Source organism: Grus americana, chromosome 3 (assembly GCF_028858705.1).
Source record: "Grus americana isolate bGruAme1 chromosome 3, bGruAme1.mat, whole genome shotgun sequence".
Classification (NCBI taxonomy): domain Eukaryota; kingdom Metazoa; phylum Chordata; class Aves; order Gruiformes; family Gruidae; genus Grus; species Grus americana.
This window is the reverse complement of record NC_072854.1, coordinates 36,901,775-36,913,515: the sequence shown is the minus strand read 5'-3', so window position 1 is coordinate 36,913,515 and position 11,741 is coordinate 36,901,775. Positions and strand designations below refer to the sequence as shown.

The following is an 11,741-nucleotide window of genomic DNA, read 5'->3' as shown; positions in this document are numbered from 1 at the left end:
TGAAGGTTGTAAATGTGTATGTTGGGTTTGCGTGGCAAGGTTTTGGTAGTGGGGGGGGCTACAGGGGTGGCTTCTGTGAGAAGCTGCTAGAAGCTCCCCCTGTGTCTGATAGAGCCAATGCCAGCCGGCTCTAAGACGGGCCCGCCGCTGGCCAAGGCCAAGCCAATCAGCGCCTCTGTGATAACATATTTAAGAAGGAGAAAAACACTTAGAGAGAGAGAGCTTTTGCAGCCAGAGAGAGGAGTGAGAAGATGTAAGAAACTCTGCAGACACCAAGGTCAGTGCAGAAGGAGGGGGAGGAGGTGCTCCAGGTGCCAGAGCAGAGATCCCCCTGCAGCCCGTGGTGAAGGCCATGGTGAAGCAGGCTGTCCCCCTGCAGCCCATGGAGGAAGGATGAGGGGGTGTAGAGATTCCACCTGCAGCCCGTGGAGGACCCCACGCCAGAGCAGGTGGAGGCACCCGAAGGAGGCTGCAGCCCGTGGGAAGCCCACGCTGGAGCAAGTTCCAGGCCGGACCGGTGGACCCGTGAAGAGGGGAGCCCACGCCAGGGCAGGTTTGCTGGCAGGACTTGTGACCCTGTGGGAGGGACCCCACGCTGGAGCAGTTTGCTCCTGAAGGTCTGCACCCCGTGAGAGGGACTCCATGCTGGAGCAGGGGAACGATGAGAGGAGTCCTCCCCCTGAGGAGGAAGAAGTGGCAGAAACACCATGAGATGAACTGACCATAACCCCCATTCCCCGTCCCCCTGTGCCGCTGAGGGGGGGAAGGTTGAAGCCAGGAGTGAAGTTGAGCCCGGGAAGATGGGAGGGGTGGGGGGAGGTGTTTTAAGAGTTGGTTTTATTTTCCCATTCCTCTACTCTGTTTTGCTTGGTAATAAATTAGATGAATTCCCTCTCTAAGTTCAGTCTGTTTTGCTCATGATGATAATTAGTGAGTGATCTCTCCCTGTCCTTATCTCGACCTACAAGCATTTCGTTATGCCTTTTCTCCCCTGTTTAGTGAATGAGGGGAGTGAGAGAGCAGCTCTGGTGGGCACCTGGCCTCCAGCCAGGGTCAACCCACCACAATGTGATACCAATTTCTGTGTTCGTAAGGCTAATTTAAAAGTCACAAAGTACAATGTCTAGCACAGCTACTGCAAACTCCTTTAGACTGCTTCAGGCAATAGCACCTGGACCTGGAGAGCTGTTAGTGGCTCATTTTATCAACTGCCCTAAAAAGCAGTTACTGGCACATCAATTTCAAACAGTTCCTTGGACTAATCTCTTACAAAGCAAGGCTCTGACATGAAAGCTTCTGAGTTCCTCTGCTCCAAGCACCAATGCAGGTAACTTACTTTGCTTTTCTGTCACAGTCTTCTCTCCCTAAAGAAGATGAGAAGCAAGAGTATCAACAGGAGCATTCTTTAACTCAAGGTGAACAACATGCCGAAAGCCAGGATTTCTTTGAATCATCATCCGTTCTCCCTAAAACCATTCTTTGTTCATATTCGCATTGCCCACATGTCACTGCAGGTAGGAAATGTCTTTATTTTTGCAGTGCTGCACCTCTGCTAAGTCCCAAAATCAGGCCGAAAGATATTTAGGTAGACACTCACCCTTGAGTCAGGTACCCAAGTCCTGCTTGTCTCATGACTGAGGTAACCTCATTATCTGCGGGCACTTTCACCTGTAAGCCTCACTGAAGCACTACAGTGCCACCACTGCCCATGCCAACAGGCATCACTGGCTTGTCAGAAAGGAGCGCCTGGCTGTCTTTTACCCAAACCATCATGAATTTGAAAACCCTGTGTCAGCAGCCAAGTTCCTTGAAGGGCCCAGGACACTAGATACATCCAAATCGGAGGTAGCAGAGGCAGCCCCGGAAGTTTCGTTTTGCATGTTGGTGCAATAGCTAGCACATTTGTCAGTGAAGTGAAACATGTAGGCTACAGGCCATCCTCTGCCCAAAGGGCAGATTTGGGTCAGTGTTTCCCAGCAGCTGGCTCAGGAGTGCCTCCACCACACAGCAGCTGCTGTGGTGCCCAGTGCTCCTTAGCCACTGCAGAGGGGACATTGCTGCCTTCTGCTGCACAGAACAGTGCATCCATAAATCAGAGCTCTATTGTACAAACATCCAAACACCATGTGGATGACAAACTTTACCTCCGTTAAGAATATTTCAAAGTATGATGCCATTCTGCAATAGCAGCATCAAGAGCTCTATTCTCCACAGTCATGAACACAACAAGCACTGTACAGACTTGCGGTACAGAACAGCTCTCTGCCTAACTGTAAGCAGACAAGACAAGGAATATAAAGAGCAAAGACTCACAGAAATACTTTATCCAAGACCACACAGGAAGCAAGCATCAATGCCAATAATGTCATTCATATTTCCTTTAATGTAGTTACTTAATTGTATTTTTAATTGGTTTTCAACAGCTATGTAAAATACAGAAAAACTTGAGGCAGATAGACAAAGCATGTAACAAGCAGGTATTCAAAGTTTACTTGCACTTACCACATAACATGCACTTAAAGTGGGTACAGAGACAAATCAGAAATCTTTACAATACTGTAAGAGTCAAGACCAATGGGCTAATACTATTTAATCACTGATCTTTTCCTTGTGTTTACTAAGGGTTCAAAACAGTGGCACCACTATTCCTCATTAAATTAGTCATCTCTCTCATTGCAAAAGCTGCCTGGATTTTAGCAATTCATCTGATTAGAGCTGGTGCCTTGGAATTGCACCACTGTTTAGCTGTGGATATTCCACCTGCCAAGGAATTGAGGTGAGGAGTCAGATTTTTATCTCAGGTTTCATTTGAGCAGCTCCCATGAAAGTGTATGGCCAGGCTGTATAAAGACTCCTTCTGTTTCCATACAGGTGTACACCTCTACATCCTACAAGTAATTACACTACATTGCCTGCTCCATTCTTTAAAGTCTTTGTCTTGCAAGAAGATTTCTCTCAATTACTTTATGCAGAGCAGTGAGCAAATGAGGGCTTACACTGCAAGCTCGCCAACAGACAGGCTTTGTGCTCTTGGCAGGTGGGCATAGATAACTGAGTTGGGAAGCAATTTATGCATTGAGCACACATAGCTGAAACAGGATGTGTCTTAGCCATGAGCATCCAAGATACAAATATGATTAAAAAGTAGTAATTTTTCTATTCTTGCTGCTGAGAACTCACAGAAACTGAGGGAGCAGCAAGGCAGTATGAGAGTGTAGACATCAGGAAGGAAGCAGCAAATAGTTTTGAGCTCTTACTTCCTGTAACTGGCACCTGCAAGGATTAGCCTGTGATCCTTGCTGAGGAGCTCAGGAGTAAGCTAGGCTTCAGAAGTGGACTAGAACTCAAGTTTACTTCAAATGTTTAATTTTTAATTTGATGCTTATCACTACTCCCAGAATTACTTCTCTGTTTAGCACAGAAATCCATAAGAGGGACCAAAATAGAGTGACAAATTGACCACTTTCAGATTAACTCCTACCCTGCTCTGCACTCTCTACTGTTAGGGATTTAACCATTCCGTTCCCACTTAGCTACACATTCAACAGCAGGAGCTTAGAGTGCCTTCAACAAAGCCAGATGAGAAGCAGGTATCTGCTCCAGGGATAGACTTGTCTTGCTCCTTTGACAAGTGTCCCGAGAGCAGGAGTTACACAAGAGAACAGCCTCCTTTTCTTACATTTGTCAAGGACTCAATTCTGGGTGTTGGCACACCAAGACAGACAATAAGAGCAGAGCCTTCAAAACTTAAACTCCATTTAGTCTTCAAATTCCAACTCTGCATACAGCTGTTCAGGCTGAGTAATGCTATACTCATCTACAAATAAAAAAAAGGAAGTCACCCTTATGCAGGTAGGCTTTTCTTAGTGTTAGCTGCCGAGTAAAAGTTTTTTGGACCACAATATTAAAGGTTGTAAGTTTCCAAACTCATTTTTTGAACAAGAATTACTAAAGAAAACTTACTGAAGTTCTCATTTACCTTTCTACTCTTCATGTAGTTGTATCTCAATACTAGCTGATACAGCTTTATACTATACATGTATCCAGTAACAGTGATCACAAAAAGACAACCACCCATCTTCTCTCCCCATTTTATACATACACAACATCCAGAACTGTGGCCTTGAGGGTGACAATAATGCATGATGGGCATTTTGTAATCTGGAGAAAGCTTCAGGCAGCAACCACTGTTACCCAACATTTAAGACTGGCATTTTCTGCCCTTTAAAGCTACACATGCATAGCTATTCTATACTTCAAACACCTAAGATCCCAGCAGAATCTGAAAAGGGAGATGGCTGGCTGTAACATCAAAAAAACCCCAAGACAATAGGAATAGACTGAGGGTCAGTAGGTGGCAGCTGCCAAGGTAGGCAGACATCTTGTAGCATGTCATTAAGGCAGGGAAGGAGTATAAATCAATTACCATTTACAATGGAAAATTTTTATTTAAAAGGGATGACTGATAACAACCTGCTGCTTCATCAGCGCCAGTCCTCTTTCATAAGCTCCCTCTCACACCAGTTATTTCTTGTGGGTTCTTGAGCAGTCACAGAATGAGAAAGAGGATTGATAAATGATACATTACAACAGAAAAAAAAAACAAGGCATGAAGCACTGCTGCTCTGCATATTCAACACTAACCAAAGAAGCAAAACAGTGAAAGTTAATTATAACATTAGAATAATTATGCAGAAATATTTTAAGATCTGTAATCTAGACAAGTAGTTGGGAGATGTTTCAATAGTAACTGTTTATGAAAAGATGTTTCTGCAGAGTAAAGATTTTCTTCACAAGTTTTCCTCTGAAGAGGCTGGTACTTCTTTCCCCCTCTCTCCAGAGAAAGCTAGAGATAGTATTTCAGTTCCCACACTATAAGTAGTCTCCCAAACTGTCTAAAACATGAAAGGTGCAGAACATTAACTTTTTTCTTCAGTAGCTTCAAGCTTTATAACTTTAACATTTATATAACAGACATGCAGAGTACAATTAGCATATGTGCTCACTATGCTTGAAATACCACTGAACTTCTGCAGTACTGAAGTCTGTTGTTAAAAATACAGAAAGAACAAGATTATTACAGGGAACAAGTCTTTAAACCTTCCCCCCCCCCTAGAAATATGGGATAGCTTTCCCCCTCGCCCCCAGATAACTAACTGAAACTCCACAGTCTGTTTCATATAACAATTAGATCAACAAAGTTAAGTTTATCATTCCAGGTTTGCCCTTACAAGGGAGATGTACTGTTCCTGCATGTGCCCCATCACCGGGGTGAGCACACATTCTCTGCCCCTGCTTCAGCCGCCCTCCCAGCCCAGGCTGAGGGTAGGTGTGGTATCAGAAGTAGTTCCCACTCCCAATCACTCTCCCAATGTAATCCAGAGAATCACTGCTAACCTGGAACAAAGGTGTTGAACAGACACAGGAACACCACACCCCAGAATAATTAATGCTCTTTTACAAGCACTTGCTCTGTCACAGCAGGATAGTCCCGACTGGCACATGAACGTGGTAAGGGCTTAGAGTTTTGAAACACAGATTAAGCAGAGCACTGATAAAGTTACAGGAATACTATTCTTCATTAAAGAACTTCTAAAGTTATTTGAAGAATTGTTTTGCTGCTTTGAATATGGCAAATTAAGAACAAAGTTTCCCACCTCCTATCAAGGTGTGCTTTTATATCGGCAAGCTCTGAAAACCTCTTTAAGAAAAGCTACTAAAGTTTGGGAAAAATAGAGTACTTCAAGTTTCATGTATCATTTAAGATCAAAGTCTGTGCTATTCTTTTCTCATTCTTCAGTTCTTATAGGGCTATAAAGTCATAAAAAATTGATAAATCAAGGGCAGGAAAGATAACAAGAATACATTGAAATATGGGTCCTTTCCTCCAATATTGCTGTTGAGATAAGGTATTTACAACTTGCTATCTCTCCTCTTTGCCATTATCTTCAGATCAAGACATAATAGTGCTATGAGTGATATCAATAAAACTACTACTGCTCTGTGTGCAAGCATGAAAAACGGTTATATTGTGAGCTGAAGAATCATGCAAACCACAGTTGCCACTCTGCATCTGGATCACTGCACCTTCCAGGGATAAAAGGTAACACATTTTCTTTAAAGTTGTCAGTAAAGAGTGATCCTGCAGAAAGTAGGACAGCAGAAGATAAAGGTATCTCAGCCCTGCTAATACACATGGCAAAGGCAGTGGGAATTCCCTTTTATAAGGTCAAACTGAAAGTGCTCAAGAATATCCACATCCTCAGAATATCAAACACAATTACCTGGTATTTTGTGATGCTCACAGTAACTTGTAAGAATTCTCTGGACTCCAGCCACATCTTCACAAGGCAGCAAGCTGAAGTAAGCCTCCCCACAGCAAGAATGACCAGTTTTCACACACACCCCTGCCCCCAACAGCTGATCTAATCAACCTGCCCTATGGCATGCAGATGACAGAAATCATATGAACATGCACTTCCACCACAGGCACAGAAAGAATTTCATTTGCACTCTAGTACTTGGATGCATAAATCATACTTCTGTCAGGTAGTAAAACCTGGCAGTTTAAACTAGACTATCTCCCTTCTTCAGAGGCTTTATGAAGATTTCACAGTACTGTTACAGGTAACCAGTAGCACCATGCCACTCAGTTTTGATCCTCTAAATCTTTCAAGAGTCATGGAAATGAAAGCTACAGAAATCAACTGGTAGTGGAACATTAGGTTTCACTGATGTCTTATGATCAAAAAGAAAACAACTGAGTCCTGTGAATACAGGCAATCTGAAAAAAGCTCAGAAAGGGGGAAGTGAATATCTAAATATATACTTACAATGAAAGACAAACCTCTCAACTTAGGCCTTTGTGCAACATTACATTATGATGTCTTTTCCCAATATGAGTTATCCAAACTTAAACACAAAAGGTATCACAAAGACTTTAAAATATTTCAGTGCTCTTCAGAAGCTAAAACATGAACTCAGTAAACAAACACACAGAAATTGTCAAGGAAAGCTTCCTTAGCACTGACCGTCAACTTCTTCCATCACTTATCAAGGAGTATGGCATACTCTTAATTCATGCAGATAAACAAGGAAAGATCTACTTTAATAATGAAGTTGGGATCTTTATATGCAGAGCTATTATGAAGTAAAGGCAAAACAAAACTAATTCAAAAAGGCTTGATCAAGATAGAGAGCTGACAAGCTCCACATTTTAGAAGGTATCCAAGACAGCATGGCAGCTGTCATGAAAATGAAGGGAAGATTTTTTCAATTTAAAACTATTAGGTATTTTTACTGTCTTTCAATGATTTGTTTAAAATTCATACACTTGCACCAGAAATGTAACTCAGTTAAACTAAAACCTGATCAATCCACTATCATGTAAAAACAGTCCTGCTACATTCAGTGCATTTTAAAGAGTGCTCAGTATTCATGCTTTTAAAAATTCAAATTAGTGATTGCTGACCATCATGAGTCTTGATGAGTTTTCTATTATTTTGAAATTTGAAAAGCATATGGGATTTATAGTAGCATTTTTAATAAAACGTCATTTTATTCATCTAACTCTTCAGAACAGCACTGATGCTTCCACTGTGTTACTTAACCACAGGGACAGCTCAAAAACTGGGTGACATTTACTTGTATCTACCAGTAGTGTAACTGATCACTTATATAAAACAGAGTGCTTATATGTCCTTTGTTATGATCAAAACTGGATACAAGAGGTATTTGTTGGCAAAGGACAGAACAGCATAATACTCTGTGTTCATGTCAGAGGAGATATTTTAAGAGATATTTGCATGTTTTTCATGTATACCAATTGGCATTTCAGGAACTTTTTTGGTTTAGCTTCAGGGGATAAAAGAGCTTGAAGATTCTCATACAAGTTTTTGTACTTCAAACACTGTACTATGTTACTTACAAAGACTGTAATCATCAACTAGCAGTTTTCATTGTTCAATCCAACTGGCATGCAAAGAGTGAAACAGCCCACAGTGAAAATTATTCAATTAAATTCTTTTTAATGATCTGCAAGCATTATCAGAAGACAAAGAACATTTTAAAATATGAACTTTATGCTGAGTGTCCTTTTAAAAGCTAGCAGCACAAAATATATTTTGAACAGACCAGACATCTCTGTTGCATCCTGAACAGTAGTACATCACTTTGTTGTCCGTGACTTTTGACTCCCAAGTTTTGCAAATGCTGATACATCAAGACTTTTACCACTGTTGCACTGTTCATATAAAGTCTGAAATTTAATAAAAACACAAGTATTCAGGTGAACATGTTATCACACATGACTTCAAACTGTATCTTTATAACAAACATTACCACTTGAAGTCATCACATACTGAAGTATTCCAAACTCTATACTGAAATTTCTCTCTCAAATCAGACAATGAAGATACACTTAAGACAGCGTAGTTGTACCAGTTGTAATGCAATGTAGTATGTAAAAGAAAACACATACACTGACTTATCAGCATGAGCAAAGGTATAGAGCTTCACAAGTTGGCAGAGAAAAAACTAATTACCAAGATTTAAAAAATCAAATTTACTCCGTTAATTGTCTCTGACACGGAAACACCAGCATGGAAGAGATGTATTTGTATACTCAGAGTAGGCAAGCTTTATGTAAGATAGGAAAATCAGTGGCCACAAACACAGCCACATCACAATATTGTTAAAAGGATAATCTCTTGTTCACCCCCATGTCTGAACAAAAAACCAAATGGTATGACTAGCAGTGTAAGTGTAAATAAGCTTCTTTAGATTTACTTTATGGATACTGAATTTGGTTTCCTCCCCATGAAAACAGCTTTGCATTCCATCTCAACTTACTGTATATTTGACCACCATCACCTCTTAGAGGCAGGTGGAAAGAACCAAGTTGGTGAAGTGTTACCAAGCTTCTTTCAGGCAGTAAACTGAGAGGCTGGAATCATAATACCTCAACATACAGGGACTACTTTACACATAGCAATGCATTAACAGTTCAGCAACTTCTAGGAAGTAAGAACAGTTGCAGTCCAAAAGCTGGCACCCTTGACAGATTGATTTAGATAATTTCTCCATAATGGTGGTTCTTAAATTACACAATCTACTACAGTTTTTGGGCAGCTTAAAAGCAAAGCAGCACAGTAAGGACTGTTTTAGAGGGGAGATGCTGGGGCAGTGGGGGATTTTGAAATAAAGCAATACAGATATACTGGGATGTAGAAAGAAAAAGCTAAAATCCAGATTACCATCATCCTTTCAACCCTTCCATTCAGAAGGATGTGTAGAGATTCTCCATGCTTGCAAACAAAAGCACTACAATGCATAGTGTTTTTCCAACAGTGGTTAAGCTTTGAGAGAGATATATATATCCTTTCAGCTTTCACTACCAAACATTCTAACAGTTGTTTGCATGAACACACAAAATAGAATGGAAAATTTACTTACCCTAGCAGCTCTAGAAATAGAGTTGGGAGAATTCAAGCCAACAAGCTGGCCAAGGATACGTTTCATTTCCTCTGTTGTTCCTTTTGCATTTGGAACACCTGCAGTTAATTTATAGTTATGCTAAAGTTTTATACAACTACATATAAACTACCAGTGCAGTTTGTAAGAGGTATACAAAAAGTCAGTTTTGAAATGAAGTTAAGAATTAAAATATGGAAATCTTCTCTGAAAGATACATAGGCACCAAACAAAATAGATTTTACATCAGCAAGTGGGAAGTACGTATAAGAGTAAAGCATTTTGTTTTCTTAAACAGAATTACAAATAATATTTGATAAAAATGTAATTTAAAATAAACATACCTGTTTGACAATGACTTTGGATTTGAACATAGGGATGTATCAGCAACTCCGAAACAGATATTCTTTGTTTAGGATTTCTTATTAAACAGCGCTGCAAATGAAAGAGGAAGAATGCTTTGCCTATAAATTAAGAATTTTCCTAAGAATTAACAGTGAGGATATTTAAAAGACCCTGTAGATGCATGTCAGAACTTCTTACAGCCAAGCTACAAGCTCAGAAAGACTCAGGTCAAAATACAGTAACAGATTAACCCAATTGCTTTCATTAGCAATTATCTTCAGAGTGAAGTTTGATATTCTGTTTTGCTCAAGCAACAGTGTCAGAAGAGGTGAAGACCAGAACCTACGATATTCTTTTATTCTGAATGACACAAAGTGACACTGAGATTTGAAAGTTAAGGAGATAAGTGTTTTGGGTTTCAGTTTGTTACCTGCTGAGCAACACAGTTAGGGCTCAGGTAAAAGCATAGGCCAAGTTTCAAAAGCAGGCAAATATGCAGGGTGAAGGAAAGGGATGGCAAGTACGAAAGCTACTGTATTTACTTTGGGTTGTGCAGCCAAAGGAGTTAAGCCAGACTGCTGTAAGTATTTACTTTTTTTTGCTACTGAGCTGAAAATAGACTTTTACTATGGAAACTGTATGAAATATCTCTGGCTTCATTAAGTCTTATGGAATAAGGCCTGTTACTACAAGTAGCAGTAAGCATCTATTTGTGAAAAATTTCTCAAGCACAACTCATTTGGTTTCAGAAAATATGCTTTAAATAAAGACATTGCCATTATTTGAATCAAAATTAAGGGACAGTTACCTTTAGCACATCTTGAAGATCCTTCTCAGCAATATCTGGAAATTCTATTTCATAAGTAGGATCAACGATAGCATGCAATTTATTAATTGGATTTGTTATATGTTGAAATGGAGTCCTTCCATATGTCATACAGTACAAAATGCATCCTAATGACCACACATCACTTTTGGGACTTATCTAATAAAAACAAAAAAAAATAAGATTATTCCTCACTTAAACTGTCCCTTCAGTCAATTTATCATATAATGGTATTGTCATTTCACTTAACAGATCTTATTAACTATCACACAAAATCAAGACAGCATGCCATTATCTACTAAGACAGTGATGTGGCTTCATTCAGTAATATTCCATAAGAAAACTATTTTTATTAATTATCTTTGAAAAATTAACTTACTTTAACAACTAACTTAAGATAAAGGTCAACCTTAACAAATTGAAGAGCAGGATTCTAATTTCAGGTTTACAAGTAAATACAAATAAAAGCATATTAAATTAAAACAATCCAGAAACCAGCAAGACATCACAGCTATATCCCCAAAGTGGGAAGCCATAGTTCAGTTCCTCCACATTTAAAGGATTCAGATCCAGATTTCAACCACCACACCTGGGCTGTTCCTTACAGGAGGAGTTTCTACTTCTCCTGTTGAAGCTCAAGCACTTTAGAAAAGCACCTAAGGTTGGGGGAGTGGGGGACAGGAGGAAGGTGGGGAAGGAGGCACAGAAAGAGCCCAACTGCCAGCGCAATGGTTGCATTTTCACTTAGATGAGCTGAGCTTCAGAACAAGTCTCTACTTTCCATGCAATTTTTAAAAACTTAAAGGTAAAACTTTTTGCCTTTAAAAGCACCATCCTTAACAAAAGAAATTCATCTATAAAACATTCTATTCTGTGTTTAGAAAGACAAGATTGTGTTTTACTACACAGTAATACTTCCATTCAACTGTTAAAAAGGCACAATCTTTGAGTGTGCATATGCATGAATATAGACTTTCTTTAATACAGTTCCACACTATGTGCCCCTTAACTGAAGTTTAACTGGCTTTCCTTCAGTACTTTCCTCACAATTCACATTCCATTGCCCCGGTGAAATTATAAAAAGTTCTACGATACACAG

The 11,741-nt window shown here is 39.9% G+C and overlaps 1 protein-coding gene across 2 annotated transcripts in view; it reads right to left on the bottom strand.

Moving 5' to 3' along the window:
* Positions 1–4,311: 4,311 nt before the first annotated feature.
* Positions 4,312–11,741, bottom strand: part of TTK (TTK protein kinase) — a 42,403-nt gene continuing 34,973 nt past the window's right edge. Inside the window, exons 20-24 of one of the 2 annotated variants that reach the window (XM_054819396.1) lie at positions 10,625–10,801; positions 9,816–9,906; positions 9,454–9,551; positions 8,134–8,257; positions 4,312–4,540 (exon numbers count right to left, since the gene is read on the bottom strand). In XM_054819396.1, coding sequence (XP_054675371.1) covers positions 8,168–8,257; positions 9,454–9,551; positions 9,816–9,906; positions 10,625–10,801 — 456 coding nt within the window. In that variant the 3' untranslated portion in view covers positions 4,312–4,540; positions 8,134–8,167. Of the gene's footprint in view, positions 4,541–8,006; positions 8,258–9,453; positions 9,552–9,815; positions 9,907–10,624; positions 10,802–11,741 lie in introns of those variants that run through there. The other variant, XM_054819395.1, reaches the window with a different exon arrangement.